The sequence below is a fragment of the Solea solea genome, chromosome 15 (genome assembly GCF_958295425.1).
Source record: "Solea solea chromosome 15, fSolSol10.1, whole genome shotgun sequence".
NCBI lineage: Eukaryota > Metazoa > Chordata > Actinopteri > Pleuronectiformes > Soleidae > Solea > Solea solea.
This window is the reverse complement of record NC_081148.1, coordinates 655,587-680,203: the sequence shown is the minus strand read 5'-3', so window position 1 is coordinate 680,203 and position 24,617 is coordinate 655,587. Positions and strand designations below refer to the sequence as shown.

Here is a 24,617-nt window from a genome sequence, read left to right as displayed (position 1 = left end):
TATGTCCGAGCGGCACGTGACTGACGTCTATCCGTTCGTCTCTTGACCCCATACAACATAAAAAAGATTTAGACTCCTGTAACCTTTAGAAAAAGAGTTCCTCCAAAAACCCCTCTCCAGCCAAATGGTCTCAGACTGTATAGCATTTGACAGGCCCAGAGTTTCATTTTTTGACACAGGACAGAACATTTTTTTTTTGTAATATTTCATAAAGGCATTGAACCACGGGTCTGAAATTTCAGTATGTGCATCGGGGCGGCATGGGCTATGAAGGTGCCAAGTTTCAGACCTGTGCGCACTTCAGAAAGGTCAAAGGTCAGCCGTTTGGTGCCTTAAGCCAAGGTTTTTTGTAATATTTCATAAAGGCATTGAACTACAGGTCTGAAATTTCAGTATGTGCATCGGGACAGCATGGGCTATGAAGGTGCCGAGTTTCAGACCCGTGCGACCTTCAGAAAGGTCAAAGGTCAGCCGTTTGGTGCCTTAAGCCAAGGTTTTTTGTAATATTTCATAAAGGCATTGAACCACGGATCTGAAATTTCAGTATGTGCATCGGGACAGCATGGGCAATGAAAGTGCTGAGTTTCAGACCTGTGCGACCTTCAGAAAGGTCAAAGGTCAGCCGTTTAGATAGATAGATAGATAGATAGACAGATTGATAGATAGCTGCCAACTTTTGAGAAAAACTTGGAGTAAGACATCGTGGCATGCGGGGTAAATGTATGGTTGGCCCAGTCGAGGTTACCACCACACACCCAATATATCTATTTATAGTAATATTCTATGCATCCCAAGCGTATTAATGCTTTATACAATATGCTTTATGTTTTAATAATGCTAAATACTCATAATAATTTACACAATAATAAGGTAAATAATAATGACACTGTCAGGATTTGATCCTACAACCTTTCAGTCACCTCCTTAACCACTGGACTACCACTGTTATGCTGATGTTTAAGTGTCAGAAGAGTATTTATGCATGTATTGGTTCAACCAGAGACGGTTTGATATTGTATTCCTCACACTCTCTGCAAGCATAACTTATCGATCACAAGTGACTTTTCTCAGGCTCAACAGATTAGATCACAGATAAACTCAGCTGTCAGATATGTTCAGAACCGCTTTTAATCGTGATGTATACTTCAGCGTGAGATACCTGAACCTACTTTTCAGTTTTTGACACAGGACAAAAAAAATCTACAGGACTTTGGGCCCCCCCAGATTATTATTTAGTATTTAGTCCTCTGTTCCGAATATGGGGGCCCTGGGGTCAAAGGTAGCCGCGCAGCAGCCATTTAAGTTTAGCAAAAAATCATGAAAAATCATAAAAATATATTATTCAAAAACAAGCCCTGTGATAAATGCGGGATATTAGCCTATACACTGCACAAGTGGTTTGACATCTCCAGGTCAAAAAATAAGGAAGCATAATAGATTTAAGTTTAGAAAAAAATCACAATAAATCATAAAAAACATATTAAAAAAACCCTTGTGATACATGAGGGATATTGGTATTTATGCTAAGAAAGCATAATAGATTTAAGTTTAGCAAAAAAAAAATCATAAAAAAACATTTTAAAAATCAAAAAAAAAAAATCAAGTCAAAAAACAAGTCTTGCGATACATGAGGGATATAACTATATGTGTTGCACAGCTGCACAGAGCTTGAGTTTGAGTTTGAGCTGCCCTCCTCTCTCATGAAGTGTGCCAGCCGCTCCCCTCCCCCACCCCCTGCATGAGGTGAACGAGCTGCGTCAGGTGCTGCAGACAGACATCAGGGAGGAGGGGCCCATGAGGAGGCCTTTAAGGTAAGCAAACTTCATGTTTCTTATGTGAATTTATCAGGTTTTTATGACATGTGGTTTATCAAGTCATGATATGACAGTGAACTTCTAGAAAAATGTGAAACTGACAATTTTCTGTCGAGTTGCTGACAATAAATTGGTATTTATCAAAGCTAGCTAACGGTAGCTCTTGCTAATTGAGCTGGGTTGAAAACAAGCTTTAGCATGTTGTTGTGGTGACGGATAGCCTTATTAAACATCAAAATATCGTATATACTGCGAGCTACCATCAAGACAGTCATTTCAAGGTAATATTAGCAGGGTTGCCAACTTTCAGGAATTGCTTGGCATGAGATTAATTGGCAGGGAGTGGTAGGATGGGCACCGAATATGCACCTGGTACCGGGACAGCTTCGCACGCAGCAACAAACACGTCATGAAGCAACGTATTCTCATGATAATATGGTTCATATTAAATTTTTTTTTCATGCATTATCCTACGAAAATCCAATGACAGGGGTGCGTATGCGTACTTGCTCTTCAGTGAAAAAAAAAATCTGGTTCGAGTGAAGCGTGAGTGCGCATGCGTTTAGTGAACTGACTATGTTCCGTTTCTCGGTTATTACGGAGATTTTTCAGGTCTCTACCTCGCGTTACGGTTACTGTTATGGTTATGGTTACTGGAAGGGTAAGGGAAAGAGACAGGTTTAGGGGATATAGCGCATCGTCACTTGACCATGGCTGCGTGGTCACATGACCAAGACTCCGTGGCGAAAATGACGAAAGCATACACCGTGCATTATTTTCGTAGCTTCCAGTACGAATCTTCGATGAAACCATGTCTAACTTTAAGTCACACAGACATGCTGCATACACAGAAGGGTCAGAATCTCGGCTAAACTCATAAAAAAACTCACCAAACACAATTAAAACCCCAATCGATCAAACCAGCAGGAGCAGAAAACACTGTTGTTTAATTTAGTTTAAAAGAGTGTGCAATTTACATCTTTTTTATATTTTTGGTCACCAAATTCACCACAGCAAATTCCCTTTATCGACTCAAGCATACATGGCAATAAACCTGTTTCTGATTCTATTCATTAGCTCTGACATTACTGTTTCTTGTAAATTAAGTAATTTTCTTTTAATGTTTTGGTGTAATTTCTCAAGCTGCATCCTCTCCACTCCTCTCCGTCAGGGCTGACAGCTCAGACACAGAGGAGAGGATGCTATGCTCTTTATAGTAACTGCAATAAAACTTCAAGAGAAAAATGCCACTGCTTGATCAATAAATTCAATTTTTGTCAATCTGCTTTGTCCCCAGTCATTTAACTGTTTAGCTTATTCTGCCAGTATCTTAAAATTTGACAAATATATGTATAGATGTATAATAATAATCATAATAATAATAATAATAATCAAAATAACTAGTACCGCGCGCGGTTCTGAACGGGTTCGAGCCGACCCACGCGGGTCGCCGTGTGCCACGGCTCCCCGCGTGCCTCGCGCTCTCACCCGTTCATTCACCGCGCGCGGTACTAGTTATTTTCAGTACTAGTTATTTTCAGTACTAGTTATTTTCAGCGGCGTCCCCGCGCATGTCGTTCCAAATTTCGTGGGGGATCGGGCAACGTATGGCAAAGTTATAGGGCACTTCCTGTTTAAAATGGCAGACTTCCTGTTCGGTCAAGTGCGTGTCCGTAAACGTGTTCAGGGAACTTCCCTTGTCTTACATATCAAGTTTTGTGCAGATTGGATAATCTTGGAGTTTACTTCCTGTTTCGGGCATTCCACTTCCTGTTGGGAGGTCATCTCTTGCAGACATGCTCAGGACAGGTCCCTGGTGTCACATAAAATGTTTCGTGCAAATCGGACAACGTACGGCAAAGTTAGAGGGCACTTCCTGTTTAAAATGGCCAACTTCCTGTTCGTCTCCGTAAACGTGTTCAGGGAAGTTCCCTTGTCTTACATATCAAGTTTTGTTCAGATCGGACAATGTAAGACTTTACTTCCTGTTTCGGGCGTTCCACTTCCTGTAGGGAGGTGACCTTTTATGGACATGCTCAGGACAGGTCCCTTAACTCACATATAAGGTTTTGTGCAGATCGGACAACGTACGGCAAAGTTAGAGGGCACTTCCTGTTTAAAATGGCCGACTTCCTGTTCGGTCAACGGCGTCTCCGTAAACATGTTCAGGGAAGGTCCGGTAACTCACATATCTAGTTTCGTGTCAATCGGACAATGTAAGACTTTACTTCCTGTTTCGGGCCTTCCACTTCCTGTAGGGAGGTGACCTTTTACGGACATGTTGAGGAAGGGTCTGGGGTCCCACATACTAAGTTTCAAGTGGATACAACAATCCCTGTTGGAGCAGCATCAAAAACTATAAATGTAATTCTGTCTGCCGTCACCAGGGGGCGCTGTATTTGAAAATGAATATTTTCATATAGACGTGTTCAGGGCCGGACTGTCATCAATCCTTGCAAGTTTGGTTCAGATTGGACCAGGATTGGCAAAGTTGTAACAGTTTGTTTTTTTAGAATTTTCTACCACCACTAGGAGGCGCTGTTTTCAAAATGTACCGTTTCAGCAACATAGTCGTCTTCAGCAACTAACCATCATCAACTATAGCAAGTTTGGTTGGGATCAGACCTTCCATCGCGAAGTTATAAGAGTTTCATTGTCTGTTATGAAAAATTATTATTATCTCCAATTTTGGCGCCCCCTATCTTGTACGCCATACAATATTTTAAGAAGCTTTTGATAACTTTTGATGCTCAACTCGTCCACATTGATCTCACCAAGTTTGAAGGTGATCGCACAAAAGCTCTAGGAGGAGATAATTGAAATACAAGCTGTCATATTGTCTACTGTCACCAGGGGGCGCTGTTTTCGAAATTTAATATTTTCATATAGACGTCTTTAGGGCCGGACTATCATCAATCCTAGCAAGTTTGGTTCAGATCGGACCAGGATTCACGAAGTTGTAGCAGTTTGATTTTTTGTCCCAAAAATCCGACTTTGCGTCGTTGCCATGGCAACACCGTTAAACGATTTGTCGTCATATTGATCACGCATCATCTACCATGTGTTTTGACTGTTGTCACCAATTTTGAGTGCGGTACGATTATCTGTGTAAAAGTTATTCCCGAAATCGTAAAAAAACTTTTTTTTGGTGTATTTTCTTCCACCACAAGGAGGCGCTGTTTTCAAACTTAACCGTTTTTTCATAGACGTCTTCAGCCATGGCCCATCATCAATCATAGCAAGTTTGGTTCGGATCGGACCTTCCATCGCAAAGTTATAAGAGTTTTTTTTTTCTGATGCGAAACATCAGAATCATCACGAACTTTGCCGCCCCCTATCTCGTGCGCCGTGCGACATTTGAAAAAACTTTTGATACCGTGAGCTCCTCAACTGGTCCACAGGGACCTCACCAAGTTTGAAGGTGATCGCACGAAAACTCTAGGAGGAGTTAGTTCAAATACCATTGCTGCGAATTCGCCAAAATCGCCAAAAAATCGCCAATCAACCCAAGATGGCGGATTTCCTGTTGGGTTTGGATCATGGTCATAATGTAATTTTTTCTTCATCCCGACCTTCTACACATGTGTACCGAATTTCGTGAATGTGCGATAATTGTGTTGGTCATGGTGAATTTGGACAGGTGGCGCCGCACTTATTGGCCCCTCCCACATTCAATTTTCGACGCACATTCCCCGAACCTTTTTCAGACGTAAATTTACACCACGATTGATGCGGTCACAAAAATCTGTGAGTTTTGGGGTATGGGAAAGGCCTCAAAAAGGCGATATACTTTAAGGAATAATAAGAATAATAATAATAAAAATAACTAGTACCGCGCGCGGTTCTGAACGGGTTCGAGCCGACCCACGCGGGTCGCCGTGTGCCACGGCTCCCCGCGTGCCTCGCGCTCTCACCCGTTCATTCACCGCGCGCGGTACTAGTTATTTTCAGTACTAGTTATTTTCAGTACTAGTTATTTTCAGTACTAGTTATTTTCAGTACTAGTTATTTTCAGCGGCGTCCCCGCGCATGTAGTTCCAAATTTCGAGGGGGATCGGGCAACGTATGGCAAAGTTATAGGGCACTTCCTGTTTAAAATGGCAGACTTCCTGTTCGGTCAAGTGCGTGTCCGTAAACGTGTTCAGGGAACTTCCCTTGTCTTACATATCAAGTTTTGTGCAGATCGGACAATCTTAGAGTTTACTTCCTGTTTCGGGCATTCCACTTCCTGTTGGGAGGTCATCTCTTGCAGACATGCTCAGGACAGGTCCCTGGTGTCACATAAAAGGTTTTGTGCAAATCGGACAACGTACGGCAAAGTTAGAGGGCACTTCCTGTTTAAAATGGCCAACTTCCTGTTCGTCTCCGTAAATGTGTTCAGGGAAGTTCCCTTGTCTTACATATCAAGTTTTGTTCAGATCGGACAATGTAAGACTTTACTTCCTGTTTCGGGCATTCCACTTCCTGTAGGGAGGTGACCTTTTATGGACATGCTCAGGACAGGTCCCTGGTGTCACATATAAGGTTTTGTGCAGATCGGACAACGTACGGCAAAGTTAGAGGGCACTTCCTGTTTAAAATGGCCGACTTCCTGTTCGGTCAACGGCGTCTCCGTAAACATGTTCAGGGAAGGTCCGGTAACTCACATATCTAGTTTCGTGTCAATCGGACAATGTAAGACTTTACTTCCTGTTTCTGGCGTTCCACTTCCTGTAGGGAGGTGACCTTTTACGGACATGTTGAGGAAGGGTCTGGGGTCCCACATACTAAGTTTCAAGTGGATACAACAATCCCTGTTGGAGCAGCATCAAAAACTATAAACGTAATTCTGTCTGCTGTCACCAGGGGGCGCTGTATTTGAAAATTAATATTTTCATATAGACGTGTTCAGGGCTGGACTGTCATCAATCCTTGCAAGTTTGGTTCAGATCGGACCAGGATTGGCAAAGTTGTAACAGTTTGTTTTTTTAGAATTTTCTACCACCACCAGGAGGTGCTGTTTTCAAAATGTACCGTTTCAGCAACATAGTCGTCTTCAGCAACTAACCAGCATCAACTATAGCAAGTTTGGTTGGGATCAGACCTTCCATCGCGAAGTTATAAGAGTTTCATTGTCTGTTATGAAAAATTATTATTATCTCCAATTTTGGCGCCCCCTATCTCGTACGCCATACAATATTTTAAAAAGCTTTTGATAACTTTTGATCCTCAACTCGTCCACATTGATCTCACCAAGTTTGAAGGTGATCGCACAAAAGCTCTAGGAGGAGATAATTGAAATACAAGCTGTCATATTGTCTGCTGTCACCAGGGGGCGCTGTTTTCGAAATTGAATATTTTCATATAGACGTCTTTAGGGCCGGACTGTCATCAATCCTAGCAAGTTTGGTTCAGATCGGACCAGGATTCACGAAGTTGTAGCAGTTTGATTTTTTGTCCCAAAAATCCGACTTTGCGTCGTTGCCATGGCAACACCGTTAAACGATTTGTCGTCATATTGATCACGCATCATCTACCATGTGTTTTGACTGTTGTCACCAATTTTCAGTGCGGTACGATTATCTGTGTAAAAGTTATTCCCGAAATCGTAAAAAAACTTTTTTTTTGTGTATTTTCTTTCACCACAAGAAGGCGCTGTTTTCAAACTTCACCGTTTTTTCATAGACGTCTTCAGCCATGGCCCATCATCAATGGTAGCAAGTTTGGTTCGGATCGGACCTTCCATCGCAAAGTTATAAGAGTTTTGTTTTTCTGATGCGAAACATCAGAATCATCACGAACTTTGCCGCCCCCTATCTCGTGCGCCATGCGACATTTGAAAAAACTTTTGATACCGTGAGCTCCTCAACTGGTCCACAGGGACCTCACCAAGTTTGAAGGCGATCGCACGAAAACTCTAGGAGGAGTTAGTTCAAATACCATTGCTGCGAATTCGCCAAAATCGCCAAAAAATCGCCAATCAACCCAAGATGGCGGATTTCCTGTTGGGTTTGGATCATGGTCATAATGTAATTTTTTCTTCATCCTGACCCACTACACATGTGTACCGAATTTCGTGCATGTGCGATATTTGTGTTGGTCATGGTGAATTTGGACAGGTGGCGCCGCACTTATTGGCCCCTCCCACATTCAATCTTCGACGCACATTCCCCGAACCTTTTTCAGACGTAAATTTACACCAGGATTGATGCGGTCACAAAAATTGGTGAGTTTTGGGGTATGGGAAAGGCCTCAAAAAGGCAATTCATTTGGGGGAATAATAAGAATAATAATAATAATAATAATAATAATAATCCTTCCAGTTTCAATAGGGTTCTTGCAACCTTGTTGCTCGAACCCTAATAATAATAATAATCCTTCCAGTTTCAATAGGTTTCTTGCAACCTTGTTGCTCGAACCCTAATAATAATAATAATGTATAGATATAGATATTCTTGTGTGCATAGTAAAATAATGAGTGTGTGTGCGGGTAAATACTTTGAGCTACACACTGACGTTCACAACAGGTTTCCTCCAGGTAAATCCACTGCATTTGCTACTTAAGAGATTTGATTATGAGGGTAAAAAGCCTGCATTAGTTTGTGACTAAGGTATCAATATAAAAATTATATCCTAGAATAAATGAAACTAATATGTATGTTAGCTAACTGGGTGGCTCACGTAAGTTAATTATACATGAAATGTTCTGTCAAACAGATGATATGGTGGGCAATGAAGTCGTAATGGAGAGATCTGTGAGGAGAAGACGGGTCCGTCCTCAACCGGATGCTGAACAACATATTCAACTAAAAACTGACAAGGCTGGTCTCACAGAGCATTTTATCAACCCATACAAAGGTAAGTTCTTCCAGTTTGCAAGTCGTCTAGATAGATTTTCATCTATTTAATTCCCTTTTATGTTAGTTTGTGAGTGAGTTAAAACAATGGTGACTGATCATATGACCCATTAAATGAAAGCATTTCTACTTGCCTTTTTTTAGTATTTCAATATTCGTCTCTGTGGCGACATTCCCTGGCTTGATGTAAATTGGCCAGATGTAAATTGATTTTAATTGAATTTAATTTTTGTTTGTATTAACTCACTTTAATATCTGATTTTCACATTAATTGGACCAGAAAAAAAAAAATGTTTGGTTTTTAAGCCTAACTGCCATTATGTGCCATAAAAACTAAAAACCCAGACTTAAAACAGTCAAGGAAGAGCTTGTGCCTTTTGGAATATTAACATTCATTTATATTAACTGCTAGGTGACATTCGTTTATCCTCGCCTCGTTCATTGTATTCTTCCCTGCCTCTATGAACGGAGTAGCTAGAGGTGCAAGAGAGCAACTTGCTGCAGCCTCTGAGCTAGCCAGACTCATCATCATCATCTAAATTTGATGGACAATGACAATGGAGATTATTCGTATAGTAAATAAAATGGCGCTGACATTAACTAAGTAGACAGGGCCTGTCCTGCTACTTAGGTTCAAGTCTGAAACTCAAGTCCCCATCTCTGATATGGTATTTTTATGTGACACTACTGTTACACAGCTTTGACATAGCTTGCAAAATATTAGGCTCCAATTTGAAAGATGGTAGACTGTGCCCGTGGATACAAAGTAATAGTTGGTGTTTTTTCTTATTTTGAAGGTCGAGGTGTGCTTGCTGTGGAGGTTTTCAACAGAGGAGATTTTGTGCTTGAATACCGTGGTAAACTTTTCAAACAGGATGGTCTTCTTACGAAGAACTACACTGACACAGAAGCAGTATTCCTGTTTGACTTCCAATGGAAAGGGGGATGTTGGTGGTAAGTTATAATAAATATGCTTTTGTTGGTAGGTGTAATATATTACAATAGTTTTAGGAGATGAGCTTTAAATGGCCTGTTAACCTAAGGATATCCCAATTTCTAACAAAGCATGTAAGAGACTCACCACCCCGGTAATACTGTAAATGTATATTGTTGCAAGCTACCTCAATTGGTCGCCCAGCTTTCAAATAAAACATGCCCTTCTTAACACTGTATCCAAACAAAGTAGGTAACTTCTACTCTTTACTTCAATATTCTTTCCCTCAAGTCTTGATGCATCTGTTGAAGACAAGTCACTGGGAAGGCTTGTGAATGATGACCACATCAAGCCTAACTGCAAGATAAAAGCTATTGATGTTGGTGGGATGCCACATCTCTGCCTGTTTGCCATACGAGACATCGCCCCAGGTGAAGAAATAACTTACAATTATGGGGATTCAGACTGGCCTTGGTGCAGACAGGTACAATTTGTAGTTTAATAGTTGTTTTTGTCATTTTCAGATTAAACTGATCTCACTGTGTCCTGAGATTTGACCTGTATTGTGATTGTTTAAATTTTTTTCCGGTTTCCTTTTCCAGCAGAAAATGCGACCCGATGTCAGCGAAGAGCTGCCACCCGATGTCAGCGAAGAGCTGCCACCCGATGTCAGCGAAGAGATGACACCCGATGTCAGCGAAGAGCTGCCACCAGATGTCAGCGAAGAGCTGCCACCTGATGTCAGCTAAGAGCTGCCACCAGATGACAGCGAAGAGCTGCCACCAGATGTCAGCGAAGAGATGATGCCCGATGTCAGCGAAGAGCTGCCGCCCGATGTCAGCGAAGAGATGACGCCCGATGTCAGCGAAGAGATGACGCCCGATGTCAGCGAAGAGCTGCCACCCGATGTCAGTGAAGAGATGACGCCCGATGTCAGCGATCCTTTTATCTTGGTATGTATTATTGTACAGTGTTTCTCTTATGACAACCCATGTAATAATGTACTGTAAGGACAATGATCTGTGTTTGGAACATTTCCTAAAGTACTGACAGACTGACACACTGGTATTTTGACATACATAGATGAATGTCCCCAATTTGGTATAAGTAGCTTGTGTGTGTGTGTTTGAGAACGACCCCAAAAGTAATGATAGACTTACAAACTGGTGTTTTGACATTATACATCGATGAATGTCCCCAATTAGGTATAAGTAGTGTGTGAGTTTAGAACGACCCCAAAAGTACTGATAGACTTACAAACTGGTGTTTTGACATTATACATCGATGAATGTCCCCAATTAGGTATAAGTAGTGTGTGAGTTTAGAACGACCCCAAAAGTAATAATGTAGTAATAATAATAATAATTATTGTTATTATCATTATTATTGTCTTTCTTTATAGAGCACTCTTCTTAATCCATGTGACAAAGTGTTTCATAAAGGCATCAAAATAAGTCATGAAGTTTTAAAAGAAAACACCCAAAAAGAAAAAACCTAATATATATCAAGAAAATAAAAGACAGTTCAAATGAAATTAAAACTCAAATATAACCAGGAAAGGCTGATAAACTGATAAAAGTGTTATTTATTTTGCTGCCTTTATGAAGCACTTTGTCACCTGGATTTAGAAGAGTGCGCTATAGAGATTATTGTCATAATAATCATTTTTATATTACTTTTGGGCCCTGTTTTCTTTGTTTTTAGAAATTCCTTGCTGAATCAGAGATCACCTTTAAGTCTCTTCTTAAAACATACTTTCCTGATTTTACTTGATTTTTAATTTCCTTTGAACGGTCTTTCATTTTCTTGATATGTTTTGTTTTTTTACACACTAAATTCTATTTTCTTTTAAAACTTGATGATTTTATGACTTTTATGTTGATGCCTTTATGAATCACTTTCTCACATAGATTTAGAAAAGTGTTCCTTATATAAAGGTTATTATTATTATTACTTTTGGGGTTGTTCCAAACACACACACGCTACTAATGCCTAGATGGGGTATTGCAGCACCTTTATCTCAATGTGTCTTGAGATTAGAGCTGTATCAAGGTTGGTCATATATTTATTTTCCTTTTAAAGCAGAAAATGCCACCTGATGTCAGCGAAGAGATGACACCTGATGTCAGCGAGGAGCTGACAACTGATGTCAGGGACAGACCTGAGGTAGGCTGGGGGTGTCTGCTGCCAAATAAACCACTGCTGAATCCTTTTATCTTAGTATGTATTATTGTACAGTGTTTCTCTTATGACAACCCATGTAATAATGTACTGTAAGGACAATGATCTGTGTTTGGAACGTTTCCTAAAGTACTGACAGACTGACACACTGGTATTTTGACATACATAGATGAATGTCCCCAATTTGGTATAAGTAGCTTGTGTGTGTGTGTGAGTTTAGAACGACCCCAAACGTACTGATAGACTTACAAACTGTTGTTTTGACATTATACATCGATGAATGTCCCCAATTAGGTATAAGTAGTGTGTGAGTTTAGAACGACCCCAAAAGTAATAATGTAGTAATAATAATAATAATTATTGTTATTATCATTATTATTGTCTTTCTTTATAGAGCACTCTTCTTAATCCATGTGACAAAGTGTTTCATTAAGGCATCAAAATAAGTCATGAAATCATCAAGTTTTAAAAGAAAACACCCAAAAAGAAAAACCTAATATATATCAAGAAAATAAAAGACAGTTCAAATGAAATTAAAACTCAAATATAACCAGGAAAGGCTGATAAACTGATAAAAGTGTTATTTATTTTGCTGCCTTTATGAAGCACTTTGTCACCTGGATTTAGAAGAGTGCGCTATAGAGATTATTGTCATAATAATCATTTTTATATTACTTTTGGGCCCTGTTTTCTTTGTTTTTAGAAATTCCTTGCTGAATCAGAGATCACCTTTAAGTCTCTTCTTAAAACATACTTTCCTGATTTTACTTGATTTTTAATTTCCTTTGAACGGTCTTTCATTTTCTTGATATGTATTGTTTTTTACACACTAAATTCTGTTTTCTTTTAAAACTTGATGATTTTATGACTTTTATGTTGATGCCTTTATGAAGCACATAGATTTAGAAAAGTGCTCCTTATATAAAGATTATTATTATTGACCTCCGCCAGGATGTTTTTGCCGGAGTTTGTTTGTTTTTCTGTCTGTCTGTTAGCAACATAACTCAAAAAGTCGCAGACAGAATTGGATGAAATCTTCAGGAAATGTCCACAATGGGACCAGGAACAAGTGATTAAATTTGCTATTTTGTGGGGAGCTGAGCTGCCTTGGCGGAGGTCTGCACTCACCGAGTGCTTCTAGTTACTCTTGGGGTTGTTCCAAACACACACGCTACTCATGCCTAGATGGGGTCATGCGGCACCTTTATCTCAATGTGTCTTGAGATTTGAGCTGTATCAAGGTTGGTCATATATTTATTTTCCTTTTACAGCAGATAATGCCACCTGATTTTAGTGAAGAGATGACACCTGATGTCAGCGAAGAGCTGACACCAGATTTTAGCGAAGAGCTGACACCTGATGTCAGCGAAGAGCTGACACCTGATTTCAGCTAAGAGCTGACGCCTGATTTTAGCGACAAACCTCTGGTAGGTGGTCACAGGGTTCAACACACTAGTCTCTGAAATCTTCAGTGTGCCCTCCCGTTTAATCTGAAAAACACTTTGGGTAAAAAAAAAACTTTTGTCTCACTGTGACGATATCATTTTGCACAATCAATTTAGCCAACCCTTGCCTTATGAACATCAGCATTATATTTTCTGACAGCATTTAGGAAATGTTAACATTAATATACTGCAGCGTTTAATAATGGGATTAATTGTGAACTCAAATATTCATGACATCCATAGTTATAACATTTAACAAAAATCATGTGGGCCGCACACACAATTTCAATGACTTTTTTATTTTAGCTGTCATCTACTCCTGTGAATGCATCTCAGGTGTGTGATGAGATCAACATAAACGGCAGCAATCCAGCGGCACATACAGTAAGTATAAATGTGATCACTATTGCTCATTTTTGGCTGTGAAGTGTTAGAATTTGTAGTTGTATTCACAAACTGTCTTTGAAACAATCAGTTCTTTATTGAATTCCTGTCATTACAGTCTCAAAGGGCCAAATATAGACGGCACCATGAAGAATGCTTCAATCATCACAAAATTGCAGAGGAGGAGCGAAATGCGAAAGAAAGACGGCATACAATGAATTTGTTAAAGCGTGCACAACTGGTTAAACAATTGTCACAACTGGATGCACTTGTGAGTAATATACTTGAACATCTTGCAGAAATTGCTCTCTTTGCCCAACCTCTTTTCGTTCATTACTAGGAGCTCGATTGCATGTTTTTTTTTATTACTTGTTATCTAATGTAGCACAGTCAAAGCTTGGTTCTTCAACTGACGGCTAGTGGGCTGGATACGGCCCTTAATTTTTTTTTTTACTTCGTCCTGTGATTAATTCCCATGAACCCAGAGAAAAACTTTTGGCCTATTATATTTAATCTGTATGCACTAATGGACTTTTTCTGCAAATATCCATTTGTCTTGAAATTGTGTTATCTGGCTAACTTTTAGACATTAGTAAGGCAATGATGAGTAGTCTACATTTCTATTCCAAATAACCATTGGTCTAATTTAGTTTTGTTCTTGTGCTGGAGCCAAATATCTTGTTTCCTTTCATCACTTTCTCAGCTTTTGACATGCCTTTCTTTCTTTTTTACATTACATTACATGTCATTTAGCAGACGCTTTTATCCAAAGCGACTTACAATAAGTGCATTTAAACATTTGGGTACAAATAAGAGCTAGAAGTAAGTAAGAGCTTCAAGTAAATCAAACTATGAAGTGCTAGTCATAAGTGCGATTTTTTTTTTTTTTTTTTTTTTTTTTTTCCGTCGTCGTTATCGTCTTAGTCGAGGTAGAGTCGGAAGAAATGTGTTTTTAGTCGGCGGCGGAAGATGTGGAGGCTTTCCGCTGTCCGGATGTCAATGGGGAGCTCGTTCCACCATTTGGGAGCGAGGACAGTGAACAGTCTCGAGTTCTGTAAGTGCCTCTGCGATCCTCTCAGTGAGGGGGTAGCGAGCCGGTTTGCCGATGCAGAGCGAAGTGGGCGGGCTGGGGTGTAGGTTTTGATCATGTCCTGGATGTAGGCTGGACCGGATCCGTTTGTAGCATGGAACGCAAGCACTAGAGTCTTGAAGCGGATGCGAGCAGCTACAGGAAGCCAGTGAAGGGAGCGGAGGAGAGGTGTAGTGTGGGAGAATTTTGGTAAGTTGAAGACCAGTCGAGCTGCTGCATTCTGGATGAGTTGCAGGGGTCGTATGGCACACGCAGGGAGACCAGCCAGGAGTGAGTTGCAGTAATCCAAGCGTGAGATGACAAGAGCCTGGACCAGAACCTGTGCCGCCTTCTGGGTTAGAAGAGGCCGTATCCTTCTGATGTTGTGCAACATGTATCTGCAAGATCGAGCTGTTGCAGCAATGTTGGCAGTGAGGGAGAGATGGTCATCAAGTGTCACACCCAGGTTCCTTGCGGTATGAGACGGAGTTACCACAGAGTTGTCGAGGGTGATGGTTAGGTCTGTGGTGGGAGAGCCCTTTCCTGGGAGAAAAAGAAACTCAGTCTTGTTGAGATTGAGTTTCAGGTGATGGTCAGACATCCACTGAGAGATGTCGGTCAGACAAGCGGAGATCCGTTCTGCTACATTTGTGTCTGAGCTGGGAAAAGAGAGGATGAGTTGGGTGTCGTCGGCGTAGCTGTGATAGGAAAAACCATGAGAGAGAATAACAGAACCAAGAGAGTTGGTGTATAGAGAGAAGAGGAGAGGGCCCAAGACAGAACCCTGAGGGACCCCAGTAGCTAGAGGACAGGGTTCCGACACAGATCCTCTCCAGGTTACTCTGTATGTTCGGTTTTGAAGATAGGACGAGAGTAGGGTAAGTGCAGATCCTGAGACACCTAGTTCTTGAAGGGAGGAAATAAGGATCTGGTGGTTAACTGTGTCAAACGCTGCAGAAAGGTCCAAGAGGATGAGCACAGAGGAGAGAGAGGCAGCCCTGGCAGTGTGGAGTTGCTCAGTGACAGCAAGGAGTGCAGTTTCGGTCGAGTGACCTGCTTTAAAACCAGACTGAAGAGGATCAAGAAGGTTGTTCCGGTGAAGGTAGGAGGAGAGTTGATTAAAGATAGCACGCTCCAGAGTTTTGAAGAGAAAAGGAAGGAGAGAGACAGGTCTGTAGTTATTTACTTCAGACGGGTCAAGGGTGGGTTTTTTAAGGAGGGGGGTCACTCTGGCCTCTTTAAGAGAGTCCGGAAAGCAACCAGATGATAGAGATGTGTTAATGAGGTGGGTGAGGAAAGGAAGAAGATCAGAAGCAATTGACTGAAGAAGGTGAGAGGGGATAGGGTCAAGGGGGCAGGAGGTGGGGCGGGCAGAGGTTATTAGGGAAAGAACTTGATCCTGAGCTAGAGGGGTGAAAGAGGATAGAGAAGGAGCTGAAATTGTGGTTGGTAGAGTGGTGAGATCAGGAGGTGGGGTTGAGAAAGAAGAGCGAATGTCATCTACTTTCTTTGTGAAGTAGTTGACAAAGTGAATTGGTAGAAGGGAGGAGGGAGGAGGGAGGGTAGGGGGGTCAAGGAGGTTAGAGAAGATCGAGAAAAGTTTTTTGGGGTTAGAGAAAGAGGATTGAATTTTAGTCTGATAGAAAGATTGTTTGGCTGCAGAGATAGAGGCAGTGAGGGTGGAGAGAAGAGAGTGATAGGAACGCAGGTCGTCAGGGAGTTTTGATTTCCTCCATTTCCTTTCTGCTGCCCGTATCGTGGCTCTCTCAGTACGCACTGAGTCCGACAACCACGGGGCTGGGGAGGACTTACGAACCCGCCGTGAAGTAAGAGGACAGAGAGAGTCAAGAGAGGAGGACAGAGTACAGAGGAATGTGTCAGTGGCAGAGTTGGGATGCATGAGGGAGAAGGAGTCAGCTGAAGGAAGTGCTGATAGAACAGTTGAGGAGAGAGAGGAGGGAGAGAGAGAGCGAATGTTGCGACGGACAAGTGCAGTATCTGATAAGATGAGATCCTCAGATTGGCAGAGTGGGAGAGAGTAGGAAATGAAGAAATGATCAGAGACATGAAGTCTTCCCCCCCCCCCCTTAGCTTACTTCGCAATCCCCATTGCATGATGATATTCAGGTATGTCCCTAACTTCAATCAGGCAGGTTTTAAAAGGAAGCTACTGTAAAACTCCACGATTATTGACATGCTCTGTGTACATCAAGCAGTGATGGGGTGCAATTAATTGGCATCCTTTTTAAATGCCAATTGAATTTGAATATTGCACAAAATAAGTTGGATTCGTCTTTTTAGTCACTAGCCTCATCAGATACCTCATCTCTGGATGAATCAACGATAACCAGTGATCCGTTGGAAGATTACTTTATATAATAACTTATAACTTTATATTCAGTGTGGATAATATCACTATTATCATTTGGCATTATCAATAAACCATCATTAATCCAATAATTTTCATGATGCTATTCAAAAATACACCTCATCGACCTCCGCCAAGGAAATGTCAAGGACGGATTTGGATGGTATTTTCAGGAAATGTCCGCAATGGGACCAAGTACAAGTGATTACATTTTGGGATAGACGCTATCACTGGTTACAACACTCGCTGTCTGACCAGGGTGCCAGCAGGGTGTATTCTGTAGGCACTGAGCTGCCTTGGCGGAAGTCTGTGCTCCCTGAGTGCTTTTCTAGTTATTAGTGTTATAATTTTTATTATTTATTATTAGCATGTGAATGATTTTTTGCTGAGTAATTTGTACTTAATGGAATGCTTTTATCTTTTTGTCTTTTTTTCTATTTTAAGACAACAGCTCCTCTTACGTGTGCTACATCGTCAGATGGTGAAAAATCTTGGAATTGTCCAGTGGATTACTCAAAAAGGACATTTTCAAGACAAAGACAGGTATTTTCCTAGAGTCTAATTACAGTTGTGTACATTTTGATGTATATATATTATGTGCCTTTTCATTAAATAAAAGTTGATAAAGGTAGCCTTTATATGTCATATCCCGAAGCTAAAAGAGATAAGGTTCCTGTAATAAAAGTCCAATGCATCAACACAGTACATGACACTCAGTATAGTAAAGGATGACCTATGTTACTTAACAGAATCTTTTTTTCCAAGGCCACTTCATGTGTGGAATCATCCCTTGATGAATCCGATGTGACGGACTATAGTGATCGTGACTATGTCCCAGACACAGAAAGTTCCTCTGAGCTTGATGAAGACACACCACTCCAGTTTCCAGTTGGGAAAAACCGACTGCTGGCTCTGCGATATCCTACTTTATCTCTATCAAAACAAGATATTGATTCAGGAAGCACAGAAAATAAAGGCACTGCAGTCAGCCCTAAGAAGATGAACTTGATCTCTCGGAGGAAGAGAAAGACCTCATCCCTCAGTCCACTAAAGAGCAACTCAAACACTCCTGAGAAAAACAGAATCCAACAAATTTGTGGCTCAATTATAGTATTGCCTACCTCAAATTCTGAAACTCGTCGAGTGTACAACAAGAGGAATTACTGTCTCTTTTGCCTCAATCCGACATCAAAAATTTCACGACACCTAGAAGCTGTACATGGGGATGAAGCAGAGGTTGCCCGAGCATTTCAGCATCCAAAGAATTCAAAAGAGAGACGCAAAAAGTTGGACATTCTCAGAAGACGTGGAAACTTTGCCCACAATGCCAATGTTGTGAGGGAGGGAGCTGGAGAGCTCCAGGCCTGCTACCGACCACGAGAGTGTAGACGTGCCTCCGAATTTATTCATTGTTTTCATTGTCAAGGACTTTATGCCAAGAAAACATTGTGGAAGCACATGAAAATCTGCCCAGCGAACAAAGAAACTAGTGAAGAATCCAGCAGTGGGAAGAGGCGAATTCGATCCAAATGTGCCCTTAAAACTGCCGTTGTGCGTGAGATTAGTGAGGGCTTAAAGAATGTGATTTCCTCCATGGTCTATGATGAGGTCACTCGGCTGATTCAAAATGACAAAATTCTCTTGCAGTTTGGACAACACCTGTTTGATCTAAATGGGTCAAGAAAGAACAGACATGACTATATAAGGCAAAGACTTAGAGAACTTGGGCGACTATTACTTGTGGCTAAGAAGAAAACGCCCATCCGGAAGGCAGAGGAACTCATCTATCCTGCAAACTTCAATCATGTGATATCTGCAGTGAAAGCGTTGGCTGGGTACAATGCAGAGAACAACACATTCTGCACACCTTCCTTAGCCCTCAAAATTGGTAACAGTCTGGGTATAATCTGTGAGCTTATAGAGAGTGATAATTTGTCCACAGTTGACAGAGACCAACGCCTTTGACCAGGAAATGTCATTTGACTCACACATTAAACTAATTTCCAGAACATCCTTCTTCCACCTGCGGAACATTAAGAAAATTAGAAACATTCTGTCTTTACGGGATGCTGAAAAACTAGTTCATGCTTTTGTTACATCTAGATTAGATTACTGTAACTCCTTATTATCAGGATGTTCCAACAAGTCTGTTAGAACCCTTCAGTTAATTCAAAATGCTGCAGCACGAGTTCTGACAGGAACTAGAAAGAGAGACCATATAACTCCAGTGTTAGCTTCTCTACACTGGCTCCCTGTACAGTTTAGAATTAAATTTAAAATCCTCCTCCTCACGTACAAAGCACTTAATGGTCAGGCCCCTTCATACCTGAAAAACTTAGTCTTACCTTATCGCCCTAATAGACCACTTAGGTCACAAAATACAGGCTTACTTGTGGTTCCTAGAGTCTGCAAGAGCAGAATGGGAGGCAGAGCCTTTAGTTACCAGGCTCCTCTCCTGTGGAACCAGCTCCCAATGATAGTTCGGGAGGCGGAGCCTCTCTCTGTATTTAAAGTTAAACTTAAAACTTTCCTTTTTGATAAAGCTTATAGTTAGAGCTGGTTCAGGGAAACCTGGACCAGCTCTTAGTTATGCTGCTATAGAACTAGACTGCTGGGGGATTTTCCTGTGGTGCACGCACATTCACTCTCTCACACTCAGGATATGATTTTGACTTTTTATATGTCATTAACCTTATCTCTTTCTCTCCCTAGTTTGTGTATTTCCTTCCTTCCCTCTCTCTCTCTCTCTGTATTCTCATCATGCAGGTTGCGGGACCAAGATCCAGTTTTCGAGGCTACCCACATTATCACCATTATTATTGTGCTATAATTAAAAAGTCGATATCATTAACTGTATTAACTTGTAACTTGATACAGTTGTTGTGTATCTGCTCCTGGTCTCTCTCTCTCTTCTGTCTCTACCTCATCTCCCTCTTGTCCTTTCTCTCCCCCCTCCCCTTTCTGTCCTCCACCTCTCCTCTGTCCCCGATTTTCCTTTCACCCCAACCGGTCGAGGCAGATGACTGCACATTTCTGAGCCTGGTTCTGCCAGAGATTTCTTCCTGTTAAGAGGGAGTTTTTTCTCTCCACTGATGCCTAGTGCTTGCTCATTGTGTGAACTGTTGGGGTTCTCTGCTCTCTTTGATGTTGTCTATGTACAGTGCCCTGAGATAATGTATGTTATGATTTGGCGCTATACAAATAAAATTGAATTGAATTGAATTGAATTGAATTGTAGAATTTGCTCGAGAATTCAAGACCATTAAACAATTCAGATGGAAGGGATTGATTACCAGAGGAGCAACAACCTCTCTGAGAGAGTCAAAGTGGAATGCACCACAGATTATCCCTCTCACTGAAGATGTCAAACTTTTGGACTCTCACATGGAGAATGTTAAAGTCAATGCTGAAAGAATGCTGAGACTGTGTCCCTCTGCAAAGAACTATGCAACGCTTGCCAAAGTGACACTTGCTCAGCTGATCATTTTTAACAGAAGAAGAGCAGGAGAGGTGTCAAGAATGGAGTTGGCCACTTTCAAAGCAAGGAGAAAGTCAGAACTCAATGAGGACATGGCTCTATGTCTTAAACCACTTGAGAACAAGATGTGTGATTTCTTCACCAGAGTAGAAATCAGAGGGAAAAGAGGAAGAGGAGTGCCTGTGCTCCTAAAACCATCAATGGTGTCAGCTATGGAGCTTCTAGCTGACACTTGTGAGCTGTGTGGAGTCTCCAAAGAGAACATCTACATGTTTGCTAGATCAGGAGCATCATCAGCTTACAGAGGAGGAGAATGCATCCAAATGTTTGCAAGGGAGAGTGGCGCCAAACATCCCGAGGTCTTAACCTCAACAAGGCTCCGGAAGCACATAGCAACGATGTCTCAAGTCCTTAATCTTCAAGAAAATGAAGCAGACCAACTTGCGGAATTTCTGGGTCATGATATTCGTGTGCACAGGCAGTATTACCGCCTTCCGGAGGGAACACTTCAGCTCGCCAAAATGAGCAAAATGCTTTTGGCAGTGGAGAAGGGGACTTTATCACAGTATAAAGGTCAAACCCTTGATGACATTGAGATTGACCCTGAAGGTATGGATACATGTGTGTATCTTAGTGTATATTAGTATAATATTTTTAGTTCAGATGCTGGGGCAACCCATGGTTATTGCCTCATGAGAAATGCATTATCAGTACTCTTTAACAGTAAGGTAATGTTTATGCTGTATTTGGTAATTGAAGTCTAGAAATGGAGAACCATATCAATCTGTTTCAAATTGGAAGAATACAAATGTAGTCTATTAGGTCAAATATGGATTACTTTCTTCTTAGATGTTGCATATATGTATGTTTAATTGATGTATAACACTACACTATACCAAATTATTTTGATTTAATGTGCAACTGCAATAATATAGGCAATACATTCAGAATTGACTCTTGGATTTTAATTTTAAGGGTACAACTGCTGAGGCTATGCCATATTTTTTTTTTAAATATTTCTCCTCAGAAAAAGTTGATTCCTTACAAGATCAGGAAGTGTCAAGTGATGAGGATGAGTCTGAGTCGACCACTGAGGCAACAGGCGAAGAAGGCCAGGAGTCACCAGAGACTACACCTTCCAGTTCCACTCCTCCCAGTGCTCTTCTCAATCAAGGTTTGTTTTGGCTTGGGTTAGATCTTTTTTTAACGGATGAAAGTTAGTCTCTGCAATATTAACCTAACCTAGTAAACCTGGTCTTACAGCTGAATACAGAGCCCTTCAAGTAATTTTGCAGCCAAACCATCCCAGCTACTCTGGCACTGTGGATAAGGTTTTGGTAAAAATAAAGGCACACATTCAAAGATTCCTTTTTTGGCTGTTTAATGATAAATGGCCATACTAAAAACATACTAATAATATTATCTAATAAGTCTGTAATTATTAACTCAGTCACAGGACACAGTCACAGTGTTTCCCCTAATGTTGTATGCCTTCTACAGCGGCGCAGCACCACTGCTAATTGATTTGCGCTACTGCTCCCCAAACTCACACTCTCTACTTTAAGCAGCCAGAGTCAGGGACAAGCTAGGGACCCTCCATAAATCTAACACGCCCAGACATTACCACTGTTTACCATGCTTCGCTGCCGGTCTTGCTACCTACCTATAACATACAGTAAATGTGTCTGTCCAGTCCACTGCACTAACAGAGAACTTGTCCGTGAACGGTCAGTGTGTTGTGTTTTAAATAATTAAAAACCTTTGTAGTGATATCTATCATTCATAGTGTTCCATTATTGATCAGTTTACCTTGGTGTTGTCCTTGCACTTTGAACAGTACTAAAAGAAAGTAGAAGTTGTGAATGCTCTTTTGGATGGACTGCAAAAAATGCTTTTAGTAATGAGATATTGACAACACCTCTATCTTTTCTTCACAGACAAAAGGGGAAACTCTAAACGTAAGTGGGAAGACAGTGAGGTACGTGCAGTTGAAAGACACATGATGCGCTTCATCCACACATGCAAGGTACCTCAAAAGAGCGACTGCATTCAGTGTATCAATGCAGAACCCAATGCCCTCAAAGACCGAACCTGGACTGGAGTGAAAAATTATGTCAGAAATCGGATCACTGCCTTAAAGAGAAAGGCATGTTCTCAGGATTCACAATAGCAATTTGTTGAATAATACCTTTGTGAAGTATGCCTGTTATCTTTTTTTTTTTTTTTTTAAATCTTTTAGAGGCGAATGTTGAATTTGTTTGTGCCCAAAGCCTTTCTTTCTTTTTATATAGCCAAAGTAATTGGTTGTAGTTTGGAGCACAACCTGTTATTATCATGTTGCTAGCGAGCCCAAGAAATTGTTTCTCTAGGCAAGTATGTTAACTGACGACTGTCCAGATGCATTCATATGAAAGCTAGCCAAGTTTGTGGTGATCTGTAATTTTCCAGGACATTCCATTTGAGCTGTGTGGCACTTCTACATTATGTCCATGCATTATGTTACTAAAACAGTAAAGAGTTAACTGCAAACGCAAGTCTGTTTTGTGTATTATTATTATTATTATTATTTCATGCAGATTTTCATCTTGGTGCTACGATGACGTATTCAGTCTACCTCTTAATCTGCGTTATTCCATGGTCTGGGTGAGTACTCTTTTCTGATTGGCCAACAGGTGTGTGTTAAGACCATTTAATGCACATGTAGTTCGGTTCAAGTTTAATCACATTCTAAATTCCGCAACCCAACATTTAACCATATCAACATTAAAGAGCACAGCTGTCAAACCCTGCGCCTCCCCAGAAATGTAACTACAAGTCACGGAGATGCTTGGTGGCATCACATTTCCTTCTTCTCTGCTACATCTTAAAGTCTATGGAACCTTGACGTAGTAAAAAAAAAAAGCATAAATGACTGTTTGGTTGTAAAAGGGACTAGAATTATTCCTTGTCATGACAACTGTAAGCTTTCGCTTTATAAACTTTGGATTTTGGGTGCAAAACGTTAACCAAAATATTGCAAATGCTTTTATTTTATATTGTTGGCAAATAACCATGGTATAAGCAGGATGATCAACTTGTAGGTGTGCGTAACAGTTAGACACGACGTGAATACAAAGAAGCACCTGATGTGAAGAGTTTGAAACCACACTACTTATTGATTATACCTTAGTTTCAGCATTTCCTGTAGAAATTTGTAGAAAACCAACTGTTGTCAGTGGGCACACCTGATAAGACATGTACGTATGGGAAGGATTGGCCAGTAGTTAAGCCATCGTCCTTCTCTATGCCAGAGGCTCCCGCGAGTTACAGCTGACTCTCTGAACAGATCAGCGATGCACTGATACTGTAATGTGATTGTTATTGATGATTATATCAATATATATAATAACTGGGCACATGATAACAGATGTCTGAATTTCAATTTCAATAAATAAATGTCAAGAATTTAAACCACAAATATGAACACAGGAGATGATTTTAAGTAAAGTTATACATTTATTACTTAAGTAAAGCACATTCAATAGTCACCTGATTATGACCTGATAATTCTAACGGAAATCGTTAGAATTTTGAAAAATACCGTGATATATATTTTTGGTCATACTGCCCAGCACTAACGTATGCTGAGAGTTGAGCTCAGCAGGCTTCAACAGGGTGAAATGTAATCTGTAGCACAGTGAGCTAGACAAAGTTGTCGGTCTCTCAACCTAATACGCTGCATCCCTTGCATGGTAGTGCTGTCATTACCATTAGCAGTCATTACATCTGGTTCACTAAGCATTGAGGGAGTGTCTTGGTATTTGTGCTTGTGCTCGTTTTTTACCTGACGGACAACATCAGATCGCAGCTGACCAGGAGGTGAGACTTTCAGCCTAGCACCTTTGCTTTGCAGAGATCTGTATTGAGAACCAGTGGGGATGTCTGTGGGGTCAGTCCCCAGTGAGACCCAGGAGAGGGTGTCAGCTAGGTCTGAAGCGAGTGCCGGTGGGGATACCTCCAGTCCATTTGTGCTGGAGCCAAGTCAGGGGTCAGCCAGGTCCGTAGCATGGGTTGCAGTCTCTGAATCTGGAAATTTGACTGGTGCTTCTATTTCTGATGTTTTGATTGC

The 24,617-nt window shown here is 41.0% G+C and overlaps 1 protein-coding gene across 5 annotated transcripts; it reads left to right on the top strand.

Moving 5' to 3' along the window:
- The first annotated feature begins 1,692 nt into the window (after nucleotides 1–1,692).
- LOC131473526 (uncharacterized) lies at nucleotides 1,693–20,258 on the top strand. Of its 5 annotated transcripts, XM_058650771.1 has the most exons (13): nucleotides 1,693–1,811; nucleotides 8,511–8,651; nucleotides 9,448–9,604; nucleotides 9,876–10,068; nucleotides 10,187–10,537; nucleotides 11,667–11,750; nucleotides 13,037–13,192; nucleotides 13,517–13,594; nucleotides 13,713–13,865; nucleotides 16,755–16,790; nucleotides 17,476–17,574; nucleotides 17,797–18,582; nucleotides 18,679–20,258. In XM_058650771.1, exons 9-13 carry the CDS (start codon nucleotides 13,809–13,811, stop codon nucleotides 18,994–18,996), a joined length of 1,296 nt encoding a protein of 431 aa, XP_058506754.1. In that variant the 5' UTR covers nucleotides 1,693–1,811; nucleotides 8,511–8,651; nucleotides 9,448–9,604; nucleotides 9,876–10,068; nucleotides 10,187–10,537; nucleotides 11,667–11,750; nucleotides 13,037–13,192; nucleotides 13,517–13,594; nucleotides 13,713–13,808; the 3' UTR covers nucleotides 18,997–20,258. The 5 variants fall into 5 exon arrangements, with proteins under 5 accessions (XP_058506754.1, XP_058506752.1, XP_058506751.1 ...); XM_058650769.1 differs by having other exon boundaries at nucleotides 11,670–11,750; nucleotides 17,797–20,258; XM_058650768.1 differs by having other exon boundaries at nucleotides 13,040–13,192; nucleotides 17,797–20,258.
- Nucleotides 20,259–24,617: the final 4,359 nt, after the last annotated feature.